This window comes from Ranitomeya variabilis, chromosome 5, assembly GCF_051348905.1.
Source record: "Ranitomeya variabilis isolate aRanVar5 chromosome 5, aRanVar5.hap1, whole genome shotgun sequence".
NCBI lineage: Eukaryota > Metazoa > Chordata > Amphibia > Anura > Dendrobatidae > Ranitomeya > Ranitomeya variabilis.
Window position 1 is genome coordinate 434,086,449 of NC_135236.1, and position 27,138 is coordinate 434,113,586.

General features: G+C 46.4%; 1 protein-coding gene across 1 annotated transcript; it reads right to left on the bottom strand.

The window, feature by feature from the left end:
- Positions 1-12,713: 12,713 nt before the first annotated feature.
- Positions 12,714-26,765, bottom strand: KRR1 (KRR1 small subunit processome component). Its single transcript, XM_077265295.1, has 10 exons — positions 26,393-26,765; positions 24,246-24,424; positions 22,730-22,864; positions 21,400-21,525; positions 20,882-20,965; positions 19,309-19,365; positions 16,801-16,971; positions 15,041-15,118; positions 14,862-14,955; positions 12,714-13,140 (listed from the first exon to the last, which is right to left on the bottom strand). The coding sequence occupies exons 1-10, from the start codon at positions 26,457-26,459 to the stop codon at positions 12,998-13,000; spliced, it is 1,134 nt and encodes a 377-aa protein (XP_077121410.1). The 5' UTR covers positions 26,460-26,765; the 3' UTR covers positions 12,714-12,997.
- Between the last annotated feature and the right edge of the window lie 373 nt (positions 26,766-27,138).

Consider the following 27,138-nt stretch of genomic DNA (forward strand, 5'->3'; position numbering starts at 1 on the left):
GTAAAGTGAATGAACCAAAGGAAAACTAAATCAGATCCGTATTTGGTGTCACAACGCTTTACCTTCAAAACATCAATTCTTTTAGGTACGCTTGTACACAGTTTTAGAAGGAACTCAACAGGAATTTTCCAAATATTTTGGAGATCTGTGTATGTAGTCCTATGTAAATCATTCAGTCTCTGCAGGTCAGATAGCATTTTCAACATTACTGGGACTGCCATGTCAGATTAGTAGTGATAGGTTGATTCACTGCAATTTACCATTTTTCCTCGCAGACGTCCTAACAGTCAATGTTGACCCTTTAACGAGCCTTGTCACATGACTTAGGATAAAAGCCAAACCAGAATCTCAGTTTGCAGACACTGTGTTTCGGGGTACTGCCCCTCATCAGTGCAAAGTGTGAGATCTCATTTGGCTGTGTGAGAGGCGTCTGAGTGGGATTCCAGGGGTAATGTATCTAGCATGTTTTGCAGAAAATCAATAAACTGACAGATTTTCCAGATGTTCATTAAGATTTAACACTTTTTTTTAAAAAAAGGAAAATTGCTTCATAGACAATATTTTGCTCACGCAATCCATACCATCAAGTGGTGAGTGGAGATCTAGGAATTCATAATCAGGCCTTGAAATGAGGTCTGGGGTTTTCAGATGAAGCAAGTGATCAAAAGCATTACTAGTAATGCCCTAAGGTTGCCTTTGTTGAGCTGTGTGTCGTGCGTGGTATGTGATGCACGGACTGGGCACGGATCTCATGACCTGAACTCGAAACCTCATAAGCATATATCAGGCTGTTGGCTTTGGGTCAGGAGACCCGCATCCTGTCAGTGTATTACCATCTGTACTCGAACCACAACACATGGGTGTGTGACTAAGCCAGGGCAGCTAGGCCAAAAATGGGTGCTAGATGAAGCTCTCCTGTTTTCCCACAAATATCATATAGTCCGGATCAGATTCAGTGGGGAAAATACCGTATATACTCTAGTATAAGCCGACCCGAGTATAAGCCGACCCCTCTAATTTTGCCACAAAAAAACTGGGAAAACTTATTGACTCGAGTATAAGCCTAGGGTAGGAAATGCAGCTTTATGTAATGCTGCAGTACAAGTTCATTATGGCCCCATAAGATGCTCCATATAAAACTGTGCCCCATATAAGGCTCCATACAGTTCATTATTGCCCCATAGATGCTCCATATAAAACTGTGCCACATATAATGCTCCATACAGTTCATTATTGCCCCATAGATGCTCCATACAATTCATTATTGCCCCATAGATGCCCCATATAATGCTCCATGCAGTTCATTATTGCCCCATAGATGCTCCATATAAAACTGTGCCACATATTATTGCCCCATAGATGCTCCATATAAAACTGTGCCACATATAATGCTCCATACAGTTCATTATTGCCCCATAGATGCTCCATATAATGCTCCATACAATTCATTATTGCCCCATAGATGCCCCATATAATGCTCCATACAGTTCATTATTGCCCCATAGATGCTCCATACAATTCATTATTGCCCCATAGATGCCCCATATAATGCTCCATGCAGTTCATTATTGCCCCATAGATGTCCCATATAATGCTCAATGCAGTTCATTATTGCCCCATAGATGTCCCATATAATGCTCAATGCAGTTCATTATTGCCCCATAGATGCTCCATATAATGCTCCATACAGTTATGGCCCCATATAATGCTCCATGCAGTTATGGCCCCATAGATGTCCCATATAATGCTCCATACAGTTATGGCCCCATATAATGCTCCATGCAGTTATGGCCCCATAGATGCCCCATATAATGCTCCATGCAGTTATGGCCCCATAGATGTCCCATATAATGCTCCATGCAGTTATGGCCCCATAGATGCCCCATATAATGCTCCATGCAGTTCATTATTGCCCCATAGATGCTCCATATAATGCTCCATACAATTCACTATTGCCCCATAGATGTCCCATATAATGCGCTATACAATTCATTATTGCCCCATAGATGCTCCATATAAAACTGCCACATTTAATGCTGCTGTAATAAAAAAAAAAAATCACATACCTCTCGTTGCTGCCCGCTGCTCCTCGGCGTCCCGTCTCTCTGCACTGGCTGTTCAGGCAGAGGGCGGTGCGCACACTCATACGTCATCGCGCCCTCTGACCTGCACAGTCACTGCAAGAGGACGGGAAGACGGAGCGGCGCCCGGCGGATGGAACGAGGAAAGGTGAATATGAAATACTCACCTGCTCCGGCGCGGTCCCTGGCTCCTTCTCCCGGACAGATGGTCTCCGGGCACGTCAGCTTCTAACTCTGTCAGTGGTCACTGGTACCGCTCATTACAGGAATGAATATGCGGCTCTGCCCCTATGGGAGTGGAGTCCATATTCATTACTTTAATGAGCGGTACCATGTGACCGCTGAACAGAGGAAGAGCTGCGGCACCCGAAGACCGTGGGACATGCGGGGACCCCGTCAGGAACGGCAGGAGCAGCTGAGTATGCGACAGTCCTCTCTCCCCCTCACACGCCGACCATGACTCGAGTATAAGCCAAGAGGGGCACTTTCAGCCCAAAAATTTGGGCTGAAAATCTTGGCTTATACTCGAGTATATACGGTAAGTATTTAGTACACTACCGTTTTTGCAAGTTTTCCCACCTACAAAGAATTTGAGAGGTCTGTAATTTTTATCGTATGTACACTTCAACTATGAGACAAAATCTAAAAATAAAAACCATAAAATCACAGTATGATTTTTAAATAAATTGCATAAAATAAGTATTTGATCACCTTCCAACCAGCAAGAATTCTGTCTCTCACGGACCTGTTAGTTTATCTTTAAGAAGCCCTCCTACTCTGCACTCATTATCTGTATTAAGTACACCTGTTTGAACTTGTTACCTCTATAAAAAGACACCTTTCCGCACACTCAATCCAACCTCTCCACCATGGCCAAGACCAAACAGCTGTCTAAAGACACCAGGGACAAAATTGTAGACCTGCATCACAGACCACAACACAGCTGAACGAAGGCAGCTTTAGGGTATGTGCACACGTATCTGTGAGGGCTGTGGATTTTTCCGCAGCGGATTTGATAAATCCGCAGGGCAAAACCGCTGCGTTTTTTCCTGCGGATTTATCGCGGTTTCTATTGCGGTTTCCGCTGCGGGTTTACACCTGCAGCTTCCTATTGGAGCAGGTGTAAACCCGCAGCGGAATCCGCACAAAGAACATGCTGCGGAAAATAAACCGCTGCGTTTCCGTGTGTTTTTTTTCCGCAGCATGTGCACTGCGGATTGCATTTCCCATAGGTTTACATGGTACTGTAAATGCATGGGAAACCGCTGCGGACCCGCAGCAAAATCCGCAGCGTGTGCACATACCCTAAGGGTGTTATTAGTAATGCTTTTAGACATGATGCTCCTCTACCATGGCATCCAAGGAATTATTCACCGCGCACTCACTTGGGTTGAAGCAAAAGTGATGATTTTCATTTATTTACATAGGTATAGGTATTGTATTCAAAAGGAAGATGTTGCTTCCTGATTGCGACAAAGGATTGATGTTTCTATTTGATGAACCTTTCTAAAAACTGTTGCAGGGTAATCCAGAAGCCAGGTTATGTAGGTTGCCCATGTGTTATGGCCTCCTTACCGGACAACCTACATAACCCTGGATTATGGAACACCCTGCAACATTTTTGAGATTTTTCTTTTTGAATGCATAAGGCTACTTTCACACTAGCGTCGGTACGGGGCTGTCGCGCTGCGTCGGCCCGACGCATACTGTGCAAGCGCCGCACAACGGGGGCAGCGGATGCTGTTTTTCCACGCATCCGCTGCCCCATTGTGAGGTGCGGGGAGGTGGGGGCGGAGTTCCGGCCTCGCATGCGCGGTCGGAAATGGCGGACCATCGGCACAAAAAAAATTGCATGTAACGTTTTTTGCGGCCGGCGGTCCGCCACAACACGACGCAACCGTCGCACGACGGTTGCGATGTGTCAATACGTCGCAATGCGTCGCTAATGTTAGTCTATGGGGAAAAAACGCATCCTGCAGACGACTTTGCAGGATGCGTTTTTTCGCCAAAACGACGCATTGCGACGTATGCAAAAAAACGCTAGTGTGAAAGTAGCCTTACCTAAATCTATGTAAAAAAAAAAAAAAGATAGCCAGAGAAGAACTTGAAATGGCGGAGTGGGGAGTCAAACTGTCCAGGTCCTGGGTTGTTTTCCAAGGGCACTGAGGCTACTGGATATCTGAAATCTTGCAGGGAGCATTGGGTCATGGACGGTTTGTGGTGAAATGATGTTCTTTCAACTTCTGTATTATGGCTCCAACTGTACTCTGGAGGCTTCAGTAAGCCCCCTATCACAGTCTGTACCCCCACACATTTCCATCAAAAATGCACTCAGAAGAAAGCCAGCAGCCATGAATGCCCACAGGAAAATTGTGCACATGGACAAAAGAACAGTTTAATGAAGAAGGGCTAAGGCTGTATTCACACACAGAAAATTGGGCACATACCTGTACAGCCAGGGCCGCTGTACACGGAGCGATATAACATTGTCACCTCCCCTGACCTGTTAATATCGGTATAGCCAGGATCACACTGTACACAGGCTCCGCAGCTATATAACATATTACAGTTCAAGGATGGGGGTGGGAAGAGAGGTGATAACTGTTAGTTTGTCCATGTGAGCAATTTTCCATGTGGTCATTTTTCTCGTCACACACCTCAGTCTTCAGCCCTCTAGGTCACTAACTTATACAACCTGTACCCCCACACACCTTTCAGTCTGCACCCTCTCCATCTCACTTAATCAAGCACCCTGCACCCCCCACATCCCTCTCACGCACCCTGCACCCCCTCCCCCACATCCCTCTCACGCACCCTCCGCACCCCCATCCCTCTCACGCACCGTGCACCCCCCCCACATCCCTCTCACGCACCCTGCACCCCCCCACATCCCTCTCACGCACCCTGCACCCCCCCACATCCCTCACGCACCCTGCACCCCCCCCACATCCCCCTCTCACGCACCCTGCACCCCCCCACATCCCTCTCTCACGCACCCTGCACCCCCCACATCCCTCTCTCACGCACCCTGCTCCCCCTTGCATGCACTCTGCACCACTCTATAATAATCATTTTATTTATATAGCACTAACCTATTTCGCAGCACTTTACAATTAAGCAATGACATATAGAGACAGTAAATTCAATAGAAGGTAACACAGTTTAAACAGGAACAGTAGGAGTGAGGGCCCTGCTCGCAAGCTTGCAATCTACAAGGAAATGGGGGGGACACAATAGGTGAAAAGTGCAGGTTATTTCAGGCCCAGGAATTATGAATAGGGATTTTTTTATTTGAAGCTGAATTATCCAATCCTCAGCCCGTAGGTTTATGTGCAATTGTCAAGTGCAGTTATCCTGTGCATGGAAGATGTGGAGACATGAACAGGAGGGAACAGGGGAGAGTTAGGTTAGTGAGTTGAGGTGATAGGCTTTTTTATAGAGATGTGTTTTAAAAGCACACTTCAAAAGTTAGGGGCTAGGTATCAGTAGGATATTGTGGGGTAGTGCATTCCAGACAACTGGAGCAGCACGGGAGAAGTCTTGGAGACGGAGGTACGATGTTTGGATAATGGAGGATGTTGGCTTTAAGTCAGTTTCAGAATGGAGTACACGTGTAGGATGATAGACAGTTGAGAGAGGAGATATAGGGTGGTGCAGAACTGTGGAGGGCTTTGTGGGTGAGAGATGTTTATATTGTATTATAGTGTAAGGACTGGCACAAGATGCAAGCATCGGTGAAGTGGCTGGACAGAAACAACCTTGGCTGCCCCATTCAGGATGGTTCGAAAATAAGGAAGTTTAGTTAGCGGGAGACTGATCAGGAGAGAGTTGTAGCAGTCCTGACAAGAATTATTAAGAGCGACAGTGTTTTCACAGTTTCAAGGGTGAGAAAGTGTCAGATTCTGGAGATGTTTTTAGGATGCATGTGACATGAGTGAGCGATTGTATATAAAGAAATAAAGTTGTGTCAAATAGAACCCCAAAGTAGGGGGCATGCTGCTTGGGAGTTATGATTGACCCCCCCAAGGCAATGTCATTGTTAGGTTAGTAGAGGGAGAAAACACGAGTAGTTCAGTTTTGGAGAGATTGGTGGGAATGATGTCAAGGGAAGAAGTGTTTAATTGGGTGTTGTCACGCGGATTATACTGGAACCCAAATCTATTGATTGTCCAATGAGGGCTGTGTATAGAGAGAAGAGGAGAGGGCCTCGGGCCGAGCCCTGACGATCATCGATAGTAAGGGGTCAAGGAGAGGAGCAAGAGCCGGAAAAAGATACAGTGAATGTGCGGTCAGTGAGGTGGGAGGAGAACCAGGATAGAACGGTGTCCTTGAGCCCAATTAGAGCGGAGCATAGTGAGGAGGAGCTGGTGATCCACTGTGTCCAATGCTGCAGAGAGATCCAGGAGAATCAGCAAGGAGCAGTGACCATTGGATTCAACTGTTGATAGATCGTTAGAGACTTTAATGATGGCAGTTTCAGTAAAATGTAAAGAGCGGAAACCAGATTGTAAAGGGTCAAGAATAGAGTGATCTGAGAGATAGCGGATTAGAACAAGCGTTTCAGGAGATTAGAGATGAAGAGAAGATCAGAGACAGGCTCATACACCCTGCACCCCCTCGTACTTTCATATCTCACGTGCCCTGCACCTCCTCGAACGCCTATATCTCACGCACCCTGCACCTCCTCGAACGCCTATATCTCACGCACCCAGTACCACCTCACACCACTTTCTCTCACACACCCAGCAGTCTCCCGCAACCATCTCACACACCCGTCCACGGACTAAGGCTACGTTCACATTTGCGGTCAGCGCCGCAGCGTCGGGCGCCGCCGCATGCGACATGCGCCCCTATATTTAACATGGGGGCGCATGGACATGCGTTGTGCTGCGTTTTGCGCCGCATGGCCGCAAGCGTTGGACGCAAGAAACGCTTCAAGTTGCATTTTTTTTGCGTCCAACTTTCGGCCAAAAAGGACGCATGCGGCGCAAAACGCAGCGTTTTAGCGTGCGTTTTGCCGCGTTTTTGTTTGCGTTGTGCGCTGCGGCGCCGACGCTGCGGCGCACAACGCAAATGTGAACGTAGCCTAACCTCTTGTCTCCCACCCTGAACTCAACCTTGTAGGCATATGAGTCTCAAGTTAAGGTCAGAGACTAGTGGGCAGACCACGCCAGCCATACTTGAAGACACAATGTGGAAATAGATCCAGTTTCAAAAGATCCTAAGAAATTCTGTTGGACCCAATAAAATATAAGGACTAGTATTTTTGAAAGGAAGTTTAGTATCACAGACATAAGACTGAGAACCCATACTACCAAATGCTAAATTGCATGGCTGTCTCTCCTTTAAAGCAGTATTTACAGCTCATTCATTCATTGCATATCCACAGACTATGTCATAGTTGTCTGACAGAAGTGGGTCATGCACCGATAAAGAAAAAACAAACACGGCCCTGTCTGTCATCCACTGTCAGATGTGGCTGCGCATGCCAAGTTATGACACGTAACTATGGTATAGTTTTCTGAAACTGGCTGGGACACTTGAAGGCTCACTGCACCTGAGCTACTGTATACTTACACTATACTTACTAAGGAGAGGGCTGAAGGAAAATACTTTTTCTCCTAAATTCCTATCTACTTAGTTCCATAATGTAAGCTATTTTCAGGGCGGTGCTGTCCCTGAATATCTCCCCTGAATACTTCCCCCAGTGCCCTGTGATATTAGTGCCGCGCCTGGTCTGTTGTCGGTATAGATGAATAGTAATAAGCCAGCAGCAGAGCGACATCACTATAACCCCATTGGGGGTAGCCGCCTTCATATATAGAGAGAAAAAAATGTACATTTTGTATTTTATATTTAACTTTCTTCTCACATTGGGACCCCAAGAGTGATGGCTAAAGAGGCATACGACAGGAGCGCATTACTCCGATAGAAAGCTCCAAAACTACAGCGGCATGTAAAAGATTGGGCACCCCTGGTCAAAATTACTGTTTTTGTGAACAGTTAAGTAAGCAAGTTAAAGGCATTAAGTTAATGACATATCTTTTGTATTTTGGGTAGAAAAAATATATTTATATTGTCATCTTTTACATTTTAAAAATTACAAAAAGGAAAATGGGCTGATGCAAATGTTTGGACACCCTTCATGGTTAGTACCTATTATCTCCCCCTTTTGCAAGTATTAGGCCGGGATCACACATACACGAGATACGGCCGAGTCTCGCAGGTGAAAACCCAGCTCTGGCGCTGGCACTCCGAGCGCCTTAGGGGCTTGCACCTATATGTACTTTTATATAAAAAATACTTCTATATTATATTGGGCCCAGATATTATTCTGCCGACCCTAGAGCGTTTTTTTAATTCTTCCTTTTGTATTTTCATTTGTTGTTGCCATAAGGTTTTGCACCATGTAATTTTGAATAAAATTTATACATTTTATATATATTTTGGACTGCTTCTTATCGTGAGGTTCTAGCCAATGTTTCTACAACACAACCACAAAGCATGATTGACCCACTCCTATGCTTAATGGTTGTTGAGATGCTCTTTTCCTGAAATTCTGTGCCCTTTTTTCTACAGCCATACTTTTTGATCATTGTAGCCAGAGTTATATTTTACCCAAATTGATGCACAGGACTGTTTTCCATGGTCTTTTGCATACTTCTGATGCTAAATTTTATGGTGAGGATGCAGGGGAGGGTTTCTTCCATGAAGGCAAAATTTGTGTAGGTGCCTCTTAACATTTAAACAATGTACCACAACTCCAGAGTCTGCTAAATCTTTCTGAAGGTCTTCTGCAGCCAAGCAGGGGTTCTGATTTGCCTCTCTAGCAATCCTACACACAGCTCTTAAGGCCCCGTCTCACATAGCGAGATCGCTGCTGAGTCACAAGTTTTGTGACGCAACAGCGACCTCAGTAGCGATCTCGCTATGTGTGACACGTACCAGCGATCAGGCCCCTGCTGTGAGATCGCTGGTCGTGTCAGAATGGCCTGGACCTTTTTTTGGTCGTTGAGGTCCCGCTGACATCGCTGAATCGGTGTGTGTGACACCGATCCAGCGATGTCTTCACTGGTAACCAGGGTAAACATCGGGTTACTAAGCGCAGGGCCACGCTTAGTAACCCGATGTTTACCCTGGTTACCAGCGTAAATGTAAAAAAAAACAAACAGTACATACTCACCATCTGTTGCCCGTCAGGTCCCTTGGCGTCTGCTTCCTGCTCTGACTGAGCCGCCGTAAAGTGAGAGCACAGCAGTGACGTCACCGCTGCGCTCTGCTCTCACTGTACGGCGGCTCAGTCAGAGCAGGAAGCAGACGGCAAGGGACCTGACGGGCAACAGATGGTGAGTATGTAGTGTTTGTTTTTTTTTACATTTACGCTGGTAACCAGGGTAAACATCGGGTTACTAAGCGCGGCCCTGCGCTTAGTAACCCGATGTTTACCCTGGTTACCCGGGTGCTGCAGGGGGACTTCGGCATCGTTGAAGACAGTTTCAACGATGCCGAAGTCGTTCCCCTGATCGTTGGTCGCTGGAGAGAGCTGTCTGTGTGACAGCTCCCCAGCGACCACACAGCGACGCTGCAGCGATCAGCATCGTTGTCTGTATCGCTGCAGCGTCGCTGTGTGAGACGGGGCCTTTACTGAAATTTCCCTGCTAACTGCCATTTCTTAATTACATTTCGAACAGCGGAAAAGGCAACTTGATAACACATTGCTATCTTCTTATAGCCTTCTTCTGCTTTGTGGGCCTCCACCATTTTCGGAGTGCTAGGCAGCTGCTTAGAAGAACCCATGGCTGCGTTTTTTTGGCACAAGGTTAGAGTTGACTGGGTTTTTATAAAGCTGGGAAATTTGCTTCACCAGGCCTCTCCTACTGATGATAGTGAACAAGCTATAACCCTAACAGGATCCTTGGTCAAAGTTATCTTGAGCACACAAATCTCCAAGGGTGACCAAACTTTTGCGTCAGCCCATTTTCCTTTTTGCAAATTTTTAAATGGGGAAAAAGATTTTTTTTTTTTTTTTACTAAAATTCAAAAGGAAATGTGTCATCTTAAACTTGTTTAACTGCTCACAATAACAGTAACTTCCACAAGGGGTACCAAACCTTTTACACAGGCCTGTCTGTACATATATCTCATTGGTTTTTATGGCCTTACGAGTGGAGATGAGCGAATTTGTTCGGGTCCCTCCTTATTGGGCAAGCTATAGCCTTTACCAAATAAGCTGCAGACGGAACCCAGATACCTGGATCGCTCCGGCTGATCAGCTGCCCGGCTCCGCAGCTGCATGTGTCGTGGCTGTGTGACAGCACATGCATGGAGAGCCTGTTTGTTGTGACTGTCACACAGCTGCCACACATGTAGCTGCGGCACCAAATAGCTGATTATCGGGAGCGATCCAGGAAGACGGGCTCCCTCTGCAGCTTATTTGGCAAGCGCTATAGCTTGCCCAATAAGAATGGACCTGAACATATTCACTCATCTCTACTTATGAATCCAGGCTGACAGCCATGTTCTGTAAACTTGTGTATATAGATACTGCTGTCAGGCAATCACCCCTTTGAAGCTTGTATATAGAATTATTTGGTAACATTGTGTATTTCTGTGCTAATCCAAAATGACATATTACACTGTACAGATACATTCACAATCCTGCAGACCTCTAAAAGGAAGGAGTCTGTCACCACCCGGGGATGTTTTTAAAGGGCACCTGTCACCCCGTTTTTTGAAGATGAGCTAAAAATACCGTTAAATAGGGGCAGAGCTGGGCGTTACATTAGTGTCTTTGTGTGCCTTTATAACCTACCTAAGCTGCCGAAATACCTTTGTAAAATCGCCATTTTCTGCTGTCACTCACGCTGGTCTGGTCCTATGGGCGTGGTGACAGCGCTGTTTCTCCCCCAGAATCCTGCTCATCGTTACGTTGGTGGCGTAGTGGTGTGCGCATGTCCAAAGCGAAGATCCACTGCCCAGGAGATTCAAAACAGCGCGGTCTTCGCTATTCGCCGTTTACCGGTGGGCGCGGCCATCTTTCCTGTGGCCGCGCGTGCGCAGATGGAGCGCTCTGCTGCCCGGGGCTTCAGGAAAATGGCCGCCGCGATCTCCATCTGCGCACGCGCGGAATCCCGCGGCCATTTTCCTGAAGCCCCAGGCAGCAGAGCGCTCCGTCTGCGCACGCGCGGCCACAGGAAAGATGGCTGCACCCACCGGTAAACGGCTGAATAGCGCAGACCGCGCTGTTTTTCATCACCTGGGCAGTGGATCTTCGCTTTGGACATGCGCACACCACTACGCCACCAACGTAATGATGAGCAGGATTCTGGGGGAGAAACAGCGCTGTCACCACGCCCATAGGACCAGACCAGCGTGAGTGACAGCAGAAAACGGCGACTTTACAAAGGTATTTCGGCAGCTTAGGTAGGTTATAAAGGCACACAAAGACACTAATGTAACGCCCAGCTCTGCCCCTATTTAACGGTATTTTTAGCTCATCTTCAAAAAACGGGGTGACAGGTGCCCTTTAAGCTATTAGTTTGGGCATACAGATAATACAATTGTGCAAATAGTCACACTTGTATGCCTCATACCCGCGGTCTTGTTGAGAAATCATCTTTTAATCCTGCATGTTAAGGAGTTCTTCCAGGCTTCGCATGCAGAGCCTGGAAGAAAACTCTGCCTCCAGTGTTCATGTGCGTCACAGTGCCCTGTGACGTGTACTGGTGGCCCCGCAAATCCCACAACGGCACCCTGTAATAGCGCGATTATATGTTCCTATTCCGCCCCTTCTATGAGCATTGGCTTCATTGTTCTTCTGCACAGGTGAGTCACTACTACTGAAGTGAAGTAGTAAAGTGACTCGCCAGTGCCTGCGCAGAAGAACAATGAAGCCAGTGCGCCAGAAGGGCAGAGTAGGTACATATAATCGCGCTATTGCAGGGGGCAGGATTCCAGGACCACCAGTACACTTCACAGGGCACTGTGATGCTGATGCCTCCCATCAGGTGGTTGTACACAAATGGACACCGGAGGCAGAGTTTTGTTCCATGCACCGCAAGCCCCGGAACTCATTAACATCCAGGTTTAAAAGAGGATTTCTCAACAAGACCTCAGTAATGAGGCATATAGGTATGACTACTTGAACTATGCTAGAGCCTAACATTTAAAAATGTCCCAGAGGGTGACAGATTCCCTTTAAAAGAGGTTGTCCTGCTTTAAAATATTGATAACCTACCCATGGGAAACCTGCATACCCCCAATGATCAGCTGTTATCTGTGAGATGTAAAGACATGTGTAGAGCTGAAGAGTGTGGCTACATGCATTGTTATGTGGCCGCTACCAGGCACTTCACCTTCTCTCCATTCAGTAGAATACAAAAAGCAACACAGAAACGTACAGTAAACAGCCTATTGAACAAAGCTCTTCTGGCACCGTACACTGTTTATATGCGGCCAGAGTCAGACTAAGGATAGGTCATCAATACATTATTCTCACAGAACCCCTTTAGCTCTCCCAGCATTCCTTGTGAATGCATCGCTGGTAATTTAGGATCAGTACAGAGAAAATAAAGCAATGTATTTACAGAGTTCCTCATTTTTGTATACTATAAATAAAGTGTAAAACGGTGCTCAGAATATGAACATACGATTTAATTGGACATCTGGTAAAAATCGCACGCTTTACAAATATAATCTAAGTGGAAAAAAACATAAAAAAAAGACTTGGTTGAAAGTTAAATGGTATTAAATATAAACTGTAAAGTCATGACGTGTGCAACAGCATGAAACAGAGGCCCATGAGTCTTCCATCTTCTTTGAAGAAATCGAATAAAACGGAAAAAAATAATCTCCCATTAGATGAAGAAGAGGAATCAGATTGCAGGATATCAGTTCACAGATCCAAGACAATAGATTCATTTCTTTTTCTTTTTTTTCTTCATGTCCGAGTCCAGCAGTTTCTGTTTCACTTCCTCTGGGAGGGCACCAAGTTTCTTGCTTTTAGCTTTTTTCACCTTTTCTTTAATGGCATTCACATCAATCTTCGTGGACGTTGCAACTAAAATATCACATTACATTAGTTATTTGTATTCTCATGTTAAAGAGCATATTATGCATAACAGATCTCATCTAAGCGTGTAGGTAGGGCAGGTGGACAGTCAAGGAGCGACTACAGTGCAGGGACTGCATGGCCCCCACGACTGGAAGAGATTGGCTGTGCAAGGGATAGAACTGTCTGTCCGCCTCACATTTTTAAAACAGGATTACCTACACATTATCCCTATTACCTACACATTATCCCTATTACTAGTGCTTTTTTTCCCTCCTTTTGCTTCCCCCCTAACGACATTCACAGTACATGTACGACAAGTCAGGAATGGGTGTATGAAGCAGACTCTTAGGATGTGCCCGCCTATACCTGGCAGATAATGGCTGTGGCACACAGCCACAATTTGCCCATGTCTTAACTAGTGATGAGCGAGTATAATCGTTGCTTGGGTTTTCCCGAGCACGCTCAGGTGACCTCCAAGTATTTGTTAGTGTTCGGAGATTTAGTTTTCATCACAGCAGCTGGATGGTTTACAGCTACTAGCCAGGCTGAGTACATGTGGGGGTTGCCTGGTTGCTAGGGAATCCCCTCATGTAATCAAGCTGGCTAATAGCTGTAAATCATTCAGCTGAGGAGATGAAAACTTAATCTCCGAGCAGTCATAAATACTCAGACCACCCGAGCGTGCTCAGGAAAACCAGAGCAACGAGTACACTCGCTCATCACTAGTCTTAACTTGTAAAAACGCTATTCTTGATCTTGGACAGCGACATTAACAGCGCAGGGTGCTGATGAATTGTTGGATAGGTGGAGTCTGTCGAAAGACCTCCATGAAAGTCATCACAGAGCTCTATCAAAACACAGCCTATGGCTGGGATTAAAAAAGTAAACGGATTTTTGCTATATGCAACAATACTTTTGCATTGCTGTATATAGCAAAAGCGACCAGATAATCGCAGGTTAAAGTACAAAAACAGTAAAATAATAAAACAGATTATAAAGAATATGAAAAAAAAAAAAGTATGCATCACCTCCATTTTCCCTCCAAAAACAAGATACAGTATTGAAAAAAAGATTTAAATAAATTTACACGTGGTATCCCTGCATCCATAACAGCCTGAGCTTATTAAAATATAAAGTTAACCCGATCAGTAAAAAAAAAAAAAAAAATGCAAAATGCCAAAATTGGAATTTTTTAGTCACCACAATACCTCAAAAAAAGAATACAAGAAGCCATTGAAAAGTGTAATCTCTCACAAAATGGCATCAATACAAACATTCTGGCACTTTCCGAGCTCCATTCTAATAGGAACGCAAAAAGATCAGCCGAGCGCTGTGATACATGTCAGTAAAGACAGAGCTAGTGATGAGCGGATATACTCGTTACTCGAGATTTCTTGAGCACGCTTGGGGGTCCTCTGAGTATTTGTTAGTGCTCGGAGATTTAGTTTTTATTGCCGCAGCTGAATGATTTACATCTGTTAGCCAGGCTGAGTACATGTGGGGGTTGCCTGGTTGCTAGGGAGTCCCCACATGTACTTATGCTGGCTAACAGATGTAAATCATCCAGCTGCGTTGAAGAAAACAATCTCTGAGCACTAAAAAATACTCGGAGGACACCAGAGCGTGCTCGGGAAATCTCGAGTAACGAGTATATTCACTCATCACTAGACAGAGCCAACACGTCATGCTCCACTGACAGCAGAATAGACTCCATAACGCACATTTACCTTCCTTTCGTTCTTTAAAAGGTTTCTCCTCAGGAGGGATAAATGCTTTGTTTCGCTCTTCTTGCCTCTTGGAAACTGCTTCAGCTTGTTTTATCTGGAAACAACAAAAAGAAAATCCTGAGCAAAAAAATCCATATGGCTGGGCAAACCCTGCAGCGAACACTGACAGTTCCATATACCTTCACATCTTGTAGTTGCTTCTTTCTTAGCTCACTTTTTCTCAAGAAGTATTCTCCACTTTCAATCTCCTTATCAATCTGTAAGCAGTTGAAAATTATCATTACTATAATAAAAATGATCATCAACACTGTTTTTTTTTAATTATGTGCTGCCTTCTGTAGATGTCAGCGAGAACAATGATGTGTTTTTAGAAGGACAGATGAGCTCCCTCTTAATAGATTTTTATCCAGTGTAGGCAATACCATATTCATTGTCCAAGTCATACAGGTTCAAAGTACTCGGGTGAATGAGGCCTCCCCTTGGTCTATCTTCAAGAGCGCACCACTCCCCACTTTCTTCCATTAAAGAAACACTAATAATTTTTATCGTCTGTCTTAATCCCTTAACAACCAGGGGTATTTCAGTTTTTGAATTTCTGGTCTTCGCTCCCCTTCTTCCCAGAGCCATAACTTTATTTTTTTTCGGTCAATATGGCCATGTGAGAGCTTGTGTCTTGCAGGACAAGTTGTAATTTTGAACGACACCATTGGTTTTTACATATTGTGTACTGGAAATCGGGAAAAAAATTCCAAGTGCAGTGAAATTGCAAAAAAAAAGTGCAATTCCACTGTTGATTTTTTTTACCATGTTCATTAAATGCCAAAACTGACCTGCCACTATGATTCTCCAGGTCATTAAGAGTTTCACAGACACGAAACATATCTATCTAGGTTCTTTTTTATTTCAGTGGTGGAAAAAAAATTCCAAAATTTGTAAAAAAAAAAACAAAAAACAAAAAAAAAACCCACCATTTTCCAAGACCTGAAGCGTCTCCATTTTTCGTAATCTGGGTTATGGTTAAATTTGTGCGCCAAGCTGATGTTTTTATTGATACAATTTAGGTGTAGATACGATCTTTTGATCGCCCGTTATTGCATTTTATTGCAATGTAGCGGTGGCAAAAAAAAAAAAAAAAAAGTAAGTGGTGCTTTAATTCTTTTCTTGTTACTCCGTTTAGTGATCGGTATGCAGTACTCTGATTGCCTCGGCTACACACAGGCTATGATCAGATCGCCTGTGTGTAGCGGTAATGCTCTCTTGCTATGAGCGCCGACCATGGGGCGACACTCTCAGCAATCTCACAATAAAAATCACTGAGGTCTGCTGCAGACCTCTGGTTGTCATGCCGACCCATCGGTGACCCGTGATCATGTGCGAGTTAAATGCCGCTATCAGAGATTGATAGCAGGATTGAACTAGTTAACAGCTGCGGGTGGTTCGCGATTCCACCCAAAGCTGTTGCAAGCACGTCAGCTATATAGATCAACCATCATGTGCCCAGAAAGGTACTATTATGCCCAGCGTTGGAAAGGGGTTAATATATTGCAAAAATCCCTCATTCAAAATGAAGAGCATTTTATAATAAGAATATTTCCAAGTTGCTTATTTTACAAGCATTTTGCAAATGTACCCACTGACGAACAAGATAACCATTTAAGGGATTGTCAGCTCTCTGGGCATATCTGTTTAGTAAATTATTGTATTCCACATGAACAAACAATTCTGGACATAGTTCGTACACGGTCAGACACGGCCATTACACAGTAAACAGCAGGGGCACATGTATAAGATTATCTCCGCACAAAACACATTCAATTGTGAAACTTATTCAAAGATCTATTAATGAAAAATGTTGATTAAAATTAAGCTTTGTTTGTGGGCAATCCCCTTTAATTAGTGACATTTCTGACAACTGCTTATGATGAGCAGAGTGTTGTACCTTGCTCTCAGGCTGCGGTGGCGGGAATGGTGTATATTCTTTCTTGATCCTTTTTTTCTTCGGTTCTTTCCTCTTGCTCACATTTTTGTGCTTGAACTTGGGCAGGAACCGATCCCAGCTTTTAGCTCTCAATTCTGGGTCTTTAGCCAACTCTCGTTTGATCATTAAAGCCTGAAGACATGACATAAGATGAATTATCTTCGCTGGAGAACCACGGTAAACTGTTGTTTTTTATTGTTAAACAGGTTGTCCATTCTCAAAATATAGTTAGCCCAAAGGCTCAGAGATCTAGAAAATAAACTGAGCTTTTATTTACCTTTCCTGTGTCCAGCGCTGCCTCTTAACTACTGCTCCATTCTTTGTTGACCGGATGAAGCAGTGATGTTACACGGACAGTGCTGCAGCCAATCACTGAGCTCAGCTATGGTAGGTGGAACGAGCTGTCAAGTTCAACGACAGGCTGCAGACGTGACATCACCACTGCAGCCCATGGCTGAACTCAGCGGCTCATGCCACCGGCCATCAACAGGCTCAGTGATGAATGCAGCGCATCACTACTTCCATCTAACAACAACAGTCTAAGCAGCACAGGGGCATCGCTGATCCCGTAAAGAAGGAGTAAAGCCACCGTTTATTTTTTATGTCTGAGACAGTGTGCTAATATTTGAAGCAGGACAACCCCTTTAACTGATACATTCTGCAGCAATTCAGACCTAGTTACTGAATTACAACAGAAGTAACTGCTAACTTACATCAAGCACATCCTGTATAGAGACCATCTAAACCACCATACTAGAAGGAAACCGGCCAGCAGAATCATGCGGCCCGGAACCACAGGGAGCATTCATGTGACACTAGCTGCGCTATTGCAGCCACGTTTGTTTTACTCTGAAGAGCTGCAGAGTTTCAATGTGAAAAGCCAGCTGAAACTATGTATCAATATGTATCACATTAAGAGAGACCATTAAAGCAGAGGCTGGGAAAGCAGTAGCCATTTTGGGGTGAATCTGGATAGTGAGAGGACATGACAGCTTAGCAATAGAGATAGAGAAAAAGCCATACAACTGAAGCAACATTACAGAGAGTGACTGCCCAGCACTGAAATCTATTACCATCCCTTTAGGCCTAGCCGTATACAGTATCAGTCAGAAAAGTTTGACACCTGTTTGTGCATTGGCTTTCCTTGCCCTTTTTGGACTGTGCACATCGTAGATTAAGACTGAAGGCATTAAAACCACGAAACTACACATATGGAAGAAGGGAGCAAAGAAACACAGGAAACAAAAGAAAGTGCATTAAACCTTAGATTCCTCAAGGTAACCCCCCTCAGGGCGCAGTCAGATACCGTATAAATCGGCCAGAGATCCGAACACAGAGCACGTACTGGCTGGTGGCTCTCCTGACCCGAGCACGACAGCTGCATAGAAATACATGAAGGTGTCACGCTTGGCTCAGAACAACTGCCAGCCAGCCTGCGCGCTGTGTTCTGATCTCGGTCCGATTTACACAGCATACACTAGGCATACCAGGCGACACCTGATGAGTATGCTTGAGAGAATGCCAGGGGTATATAAAGCTGTTATCAGAGTACAAGAGGGTGTACATTGAGAAATCTAAGGTTTAAACACATATCATGGGTTGTTATACACCGGATTCTTTCTGTCTTGCCTCCATATATGTCAGTTTGTAGTTTTGCTGCTTTCAGTCTGAATCAGTGTAGATACACTGTGCACATTGCAATAGGAAAAAAAGAAAAAACATTGCATGAACAGGTGTGCACAAACTTGTCTGGTACAGTAGGTTGAGCTCGCTTATACATTACTAATGCTTCGTTTGCATTAAAGAGATTGGAAATTTTGGATACAGTCCTAGGAGACCCGAGTGTTAGGCTACTTTCACATTAGCGTCGTGTGACGCACGTCGCAATGCGTCGTTTTGGAGGAAAAAACGCATCCTGCAAAGTGGCCCGCAGGATGCGTTTTTTCTCCATACACTTGCATTAGCGACGGATGCGTCGTGTTTTGGCGGACCGTCGGCACAAAAAAAAGTTCCATGTAACTTTTTATGTGCGTCGTGTCCGCCATTTTCGTCCGCGCATGCACGGCCGAAACTCCGCCCCTCCTCCCCAGACATTACAATGGGGCAGCGGATGCGTTGTAAAACTGCATCCGCTGCCCCCGTTGTGCTACATTAACACACTGTCCGTCGGGCCGACGGTTTGCGACGGCCCGTACCAACGGACTAGTGTGAAAGTAGCCTTATACACATCTATGGGCAAATGAAAACTTACTATTCAACTCGCAGCAAATCGACTATTTGGGCTGAAAATTTATAAGTTTGCAAATTTGGATGTCAAAAGATTCTTTTATTTCGAATATAATTTTAGATGCAGAGTTTTATTTTGGATATCTCCATTTCTCAGAATTTCAATAAACTGCTCCATGTGATTTCAGTGTTCATTTATTCTGGTTGCTTTCAGTAAATACAAGGGAACCAAGGTAGATTTACCTTTATGTTGTAAATGGGATGAATGTTCTTCATAGTATCCAGAACTACTTTCCTAACCTACAATAAGATTTAATTAATTGTATTAAATGAATATAAGCAGAGGCAATATGAGCAGACTCCAAGATCAAAACTAAAACATAAATGTATAATTTTATAGAAAATAACGAACCGTCTAAATTCTACCACAGTGCATAGCAAATTACAGAATGAGGTAACAAATCCATCAGTGAGCTTGTTAGCTAGCAGAGACGGTAAACCTTAGCTCTTCCCTCCGGAACATCTACTATGCTCATTTATGATCAGTTGAAAGTTGAACTATGATCTGGGCAGATATCAGATTAGAACAGAGCTGGGCAAAGTGCAGTCCAGGGTCACATCTGGCCCTCTGGCAGTATCCCATGGCCACATCATGCCCTCCCACCGTCCATCCACCACCGCTATCCACATCCCCAGAAGGTACAGTGGTCAATACATTGGTGGAGTTTGGACCGCCGCCCCCTTTTTCCACCAATGAGCAGGCAAGAAATCGTCATTGCGTCAGCCGTGCACTGGGGAGAGGAGCAAAGGAAGGGCACTGGGGGAATGGAGCGAGGTCAGTATGTGGCTTTTTTTCTCCCATGTGTAGGGGATGTTTGAATGTACATAGGAGACTGTGCGGTGGCTCATATGTTATATAGGAGGGCTGTGTAAGGGCTCATACTGTATACAGGGGGATCTCAGCATACTTAATTCTGCTCAATATCAAGTTATAATATTAATATAAAATAATTATATGTTAATATTGAGCAGAATTAATTTTAGCTTATTGGTTCGGCCCTTCACAAACAGTCACGGTCTCTCATGGGGCCCCCTTGGGAAACTGAGTTGCCCACCCCTGGCTTAGGAGATCGTTCAGGAAAAGACAGTGGTTATGAACCCTGACATCACACAGCTTTACTAAGGCTGGGTTCACATTGCGTTCAGTGACTCCGTTAAACGGACTACATTACACCGCGGCATAACGCGGTGTAACGAAGTCCGTTAACGCCGCCATTGAATGCAATGTCGGACGCATCGCTAGCGCACGCCCACAATGGGTGTGCGCTAGCGATGTGCCGTCATTGAGTGACGGACCCGAGACGCGGGCTGCAGCGTTTCTGGGTCCGTCACTGCTAGCGCAGATGGAGCTAGCAGATGCTCCATCTGCGCTAGCGTGATGGAACGTCGGCACTTGCGTTAACAGCAGCCCGTTAGCGTATGTGCTGAATGGGCTGCTATTAACGCAATGTGAACCTAGCCTAACAGATTCATTGTTATTTCATTCTGTCTCCTGCTAAATACAGCAATACAGAAACTGTAGAAGTCAAAAGGTTAAAAGAAAACCCTGTTGCAAACACTTTCAACTGCATGTATTTAAAAAACTTTGACCTAGGACTGTCTATATCTTTTAACACTTAGTATTATAAATAAAAATATCCCTAAATGTTGCTGTTTTCACTCTGTCATCCAGTCCTTTTACAGTTGTTAATCAGCAGTCATCTCATTATCACAGGCAGGATTGCATTGGCTGATAACCATAAAAAACTCTGTTTACCTCTTTAAGGCCATTAAAGGGCCCCAGGGCAGAGACGGTATTCCCCTGGACCATTATGTAGCAGTTTGTGAGCAGCTCCAGAGCCTGAGGAACAGAGAAAAATAAGTGGTGTACATGAGCGACCTCACGGCACAAACAGACTTCTCCTTTTCTTAGGGTCTGTGCCCATGATCCGTAGTTGCCCACAGCAGCCAGCTGTGACAGCATACTGGATGGGACTTCAAGAAATCCAATGTCCACTATCCCCCAGACGCCCGTGGGTCAGAGTCTGACATGCTGGGCGTCAGTCCAGACCGCAGCATGTCAATTTCTCTTGTGGACTAGTTTCAGCAAGAGAAATGTCACCAATAGAATGTATTGGATGCGGTGAATCCACATGATTCAGTGATCACATGCTGATTTACCTGCGTTCAATAGACGGCAGCGTTTTGGACAACGTGAACATGCGCTAGACCCAAAGCTCTGCTCACTTCAGATTCGTGGGCACCCCGCCTTACATGTGTACAATTTAAAGTTACCTTTAGAGTTGATCCCTTTGGTCCCAGAAGCCGTTGTCTCCTCTTAATAAATCTCTCTCTGTTTTGAACCAATGTTCCAATTTTAATTATATCACATGCCATGTCATCTTGGAGGACTCTCACAGCCTGAGAAAAGAGAAATGAGAACATCTGTATGCGCACCACAATGCCCAGACTAACCGTGAGACTCCAGACCTGAACACCTATAAGGTTGAAAGTTTGGGTCAGTCCGGCCACTGTGAACCGGACCTTAACTCCTTCATACAGAAGAATCACATGCCCCAAGAGAAAAATTTTATGAGCCCTGCACCCAATCAGTGCTGGTGCCACTGTCCCCAACTTCAGATGAATTCACAATCTGAGGAAGTGAGCAACCAGCCACAGCTGTCACTTCCTCCTGATGTTCCATGCGTCCAAGAGTGGAGACAGCGATGCCAGTTGATTTGGTGCAGGGCTCACGTGTCCTAATCAGTGCTGGTGCCACGGTTCCCACGTTTGGACGTACTAGTAATAAAGAGGAAGCTAGCGGATGGGAGCAGCGGTCACTTCCTATTGATGTTCAATCTGTCTGAAAGCGGCCACAGTGATGCCAGCACTGATTGGGCGCAGGGGCTCACGTGTCATACCAACCTCATGAGTATTGGGAACGCAAGTGCAGTCACCGCTGGAACGGGGCCGGCACGGTAGGCGAGTATAAGAGCGATTTCCATTGGGCAAACAAAACCATATCATTTACAGCTTTGTATAAAGATTGTAAAAAGCAGTAAATCATACTACTCCTGTTATGAGACCCTTGTATCTTGATCAATAGACACAAACACACAAAGCTCCCATTACCCCTCACACAGTAAGACGCTCCTAATAGCGCCACACACAGTATGAGCGATGCCGCACACAGCATGAAGGACGCCACACAAATACTGCCGCTAATTTATTTCATTTTTGTAGAGCCGAATTTTAACCAAAACTGGTGATTTTAACTTTTGCCAGCTCAATTTCTCAGAACAGCATTTATTAACTAGAAACAATGTGCCTCTTGCCATAAGTACCACATAGAAGGTACTACGACATATTATTCTCTAACTTTAAAAAAGAAGCCCTTGATCATAGGAAAAGGTATCACATCATGCCGCCAAATGTTAGAAAAGCCAGACTCTTGGAAATCTGTTGAATGCTGGGCTGGCTTCATTCTACAGGGGTCGTCATGTTGGAACTACACATTTATTACCTTCCTATAGAGTTCCATTGTTCAAGAATTATTCACATGGGATTGGAGATATTTTCATTTAATCACTAGAAAGTGTGAATAAATGATGAAGAAATAACTCACCTGTTCAAAGGGCACACTCCTGGCTAGTAATTTTATCAAGTCTCTCGCTCGTACAATAATATAAGGATCGTATGTCTTTTTGGTAGTGGTAACAGTCATGCTGCCTTCAATTAAATCTAATTCTGCTTTCACAAACTGAAAACAAAGAAAAATCAAATATTATTCAATGGCTGTGAAATACATACAGACCTTTATAAGTCCTACATAATCACCTCCTTTCATAGTGGGATCGGTACGCTTTATAGATACTCTGCCTGGTGCAAATGCAGTGTCTAACTGGGATTCCCTGGGAAATTCTGAAAGCCTAGCCTCCATCTTTACAGAATATTTGCATGTCAATTTTCAACGGCATCCTAAACCCTGTTATCATCGCACACGCAAATAAATTAATTCTAAATATACCTCCCAAAAAATAAATATAGACCCTTTTGGCAAATGAACGCCTAATATGGAGCTATAAATGCTGAAGAAATTTTTTTGAAACCTTCCATCTGTGTTTTTTAGTGGTTCAACCCCTTTTCGACCTCTGATGTACCCATTATGTCATGGTTGGGAAGTACTTGGCAATTACCGCCAGGTAATAAAGTTGTAGCATACATTTTACACACAGAGAGAGAAATTAAAGTACATCAGAGAAGATGCAGAAATAAGTATCCCATGTGTGCATGCTAGGACTAAATAGGGACAACTGCAAACCAGATACGCAGTTAGTAGATCCCATAAAATATCACTTTTATTTAATTACATAATAAAAACCAAATACATAGAAACAGGTACAGTGGAGACGATGGGGACAGTGGAGCACTATGTGGCAGTACACAACACACACAGGGCTAAAAGGTACCACCCACTGCATAAACATACCAGAAAATAGTATACTTTGACTGACAAACCATAAGTATGATGAAATAAGTATGCAGATATAAGTAGAGTCACTAAGAACTAGCCATTACCAAAATAGTGCACTAAAGTAACCGAATAGTACCTGGTATGTGCAGCGGTGAGGGACCCAGAGCCCACCCCGACGCGCGTTTCGGAGCACAGAAGGGCTTCGTGATCAATTAACACGTAGTCATTATGTTGGTCAGGCTGTGCCTACATTCCTGGATACGTTACGGCCGGGGGGTGGATGTGTGCCGTGCGGTCGGTGTGTCGCCTGCCCCAATATTGATATTGGGCATTGCTGCGGGTGTCAGTTGTCACATACAGCTGACACCCGCACGTGATCGCCACTGCGCTCACAGCGCGATCGTGCCGCCGTACTAGTACTACTCTTTAGGGGAACGCAGTTCTAGCAGTACTAGTACGTCGCATGTCGGGAATGGGTTAATGCACATTTTGATAACCCATAAATGCAAAAGCTCATAGGCAACTATACCTTGACAGCTGTCACATCAATATTAAGCGCCAAAGAAACATTTGTTTCCACTCCTTGGCCCTGACTCTTCCCTTATAAGAGCGGTCACACTACGACCCTGCCATCAGTTCATAGATCTGGATTTCTGCAGATACTTACATACTCATTCAGTGCTTTCTGGACTAGGGGCCAACACTCCTTGAGGTAGGCTTCTTTATATTTGGGGAACAACGTGGCAAAGCTACTCTCCTCCAGTAGCCCCTTTGGATTATCTTCTTTAGTGAAAGGCTCTTCTTTCCAGCCATCAGGAACTGTAAGTAGTTCAGATTCATTCACAGCTGCGGAAAATTAAAAAAAAACAAAACAAGGTACATTAAATTAACATAGCAAGTGGGGCTCACTACAGACCCAGGAATGCAACAGATCTTCTGCTACGAAGTTTTGAGCCTATTACAAAAGTACTAATGTGACTGAAATCTCATTCATGTGCTGCAGAGAAAAATCAGCAGAGTAATGAGAAGTGCTGCAGACTGGATGTTACTGCGGATTTCACAGCAAAGATTGCCACTGTGGATTTCACTGCAGATTTTCCACAGAGCCATACGGCAAATGGGAACGTAACCTTTGCACTGCAGCCAGAAGAATCACTGTATACCTACTCCACACAAAACAGAGTCTGGCAGAGACAGGTCGGCAGCCCCGGACCGCAGGCCAAGCCATAAGGTCAGAGACAGGTCGGCAGCCCCGGACCGCAGGCCAAGCCATACGGGCAGCGACAGGTCGGCAGCACCGGACCGCAGGCCAAGCCATAAGGTCAGCGACAGGTCGGCAGCTCCGGACCGCAGGCCAAGCCATAAGGTCAGCGACAGGTCGGCAGCTCCGGACCGCAGGCCAAGCCATAAGGTCAGCGACAGGTCGGCGGCCCCGGACCGCAGGCCAAGCCATAAGGTCAGCGACAGGTCGGCAGCCCCGGACCGCAGGCCAAGCCATAAGGTCAGCGACAGGTCGGCAGCCCCGGACCGCAGGCCAAGCCATACGGGCAGCGACAGGTCGGCGGCCCCGGACCGCAGGCCAAGCCATACGGGCAGCGACAGGTCGGCAGCCCCGGACCGCAGGCCAAGCCATACGGGCAGCGACAGGTCGGCGGCCCCGGACCGCAGGCCAAGCCATACGGGCAGCGACAGGTCGGCGGCCCCGGACCGCAGGCCAAGCCATACGGGCAGCGACAGGTCGGCAGCCCCGGACCGCAGGCCAAGCCATACGGGCAGCGACAGGTCGGCAGCCCCGGACCGCAGGCCAAGCCATACGGGCAGCGACAGGTCGGCAGCCCCGGACCGCAGGCCAAGCCATAAGGGCAGCGATAGGTCGGCGGCCCCGGACCGCAGGCTAAGCCATAAGGTCAGCGACAGGTCGGCGGCCCCGGACCGCAGGCCAAGCCATACGGGCAGCGACAGGTCGGCAGCCCCGGACCGCAGGCCAAGCCATACGGGCAGCGACAGGTCGGCAGCCCCGGACCGCAGGCCAAGCCATACGGGCAGCGACAGGTCGGCAGCCCCGGACCGCAGGCCAAGCCATACGGGCAGTGACAGGTCGGCGGCCCCGGACCGCAGGCCAAGCCATACGGGCAGTGACAGGTCGGCGGCCCCGGACCGCAGGCCAAGCCATAAGGGCAGCGACAGGTCGGCAGCCCCGGACCGCAGGCCAAGCCATACGGGCAGCGACAGGTCGGTGGCCCCGGACCGCAGGCCAAGCCATAAGGGCAGCGACAGGTCGGCAGCCCCGGACCGCAGGCCAAGCCATACGGGCAGCGACAGGTCGGTGGCCCCGGACCGCAGGCCAAGCCATAAGGGCAGCGACAGGTCGGTGGCCCCGGACCGCAGGCCAAGCCATACGGGCAGCGACAGGTCGGCAGCCCCGGACCGCAGGCCAAGCCATAAGGGCAGCGACAGGTCGGCAGCCCCGGACCGCAGGCCAAGCCATACGGGCAGCGACAGGTCGGCAGCCCCGGACCGCAGGCCAAGCCATAAGGGCAGCGACAGGTCGGTGGCCCCGGACCGCAGGCCAGGCCACACGGGCAGCGACAGGTCGGCAGCCCAGGACCGCAGGCCAAGCCATAGGTCGAGTTGCTCTGGACACAGCGGACCTGCTGATGACCGCACACATTACAGCCTACAACCATGGGGGACACAACTGTGCTATATCACTTGTGTGCAGTGCAATGGCAGCGCACTAGGAACAAACACTGCAGTAGATGCCACATGTCCCCCGCAGCCACCGGCAGGACAGGCACTGGGGGTCGCACTTGCCTGGCTTAGTTTCCCGCGGACGTTTCCTGCCGCCACCCGGCTGCGGGGGTGTAGAATCCTCCGCCATGCTGCCGAGCTCCGGCTACAACGAACACGTGATCTAAACACAGGGTAAAAGGTAGCGTCTAGAACGGAGTTGATTTTTTGAGGGAGTGATGTCACCGGAAAGGGCGTGGCCTCATCCAGTCCAGTGCGGTTGCAGCTAAGTCCCGCAGTAACATCCCCTTATGTGTTCCCCCAGCGTCTCTCAGCTCCTCAGTGTAGGCGCGCCACAGCCTCAGCAGGAGCACAGCAGAAGGCGACTCCTGGTATCAGGCTTGCAATCGACGGCGAGGCCCCGCCCCTTCCGGTGACCTCATTGAATCACATGGGCATGACGTAAGCAGAGGTCCTTTACCGTCTACCGTATGCTGAGCAAGCACAGAGATGGCTATTTCCATGTGGGTAGAGGGACCAGGTCCTTTAGCCCACAATCCTAAACACCTCACCTGTGCACCATGTAAATCCGTCCGCCATGCCAGGCAACATCAGGTCAGGCACAATGGGTTCCGGACTGGAATGAAAATACGTCCCTGGCAGACAAACGTCAGCAGCCCGCACATATAATGGTGCTCAGCCATACGAGGCTGAAGTTGTTTTTTATTCCTCAGTTTCTTATTCGGCAATTTTTTCTTTTCTGTTTTTTATAGGTTTAACAACAAATAATAATCAACACAATAATAACATACAATGCAGCTAGGTGCCCT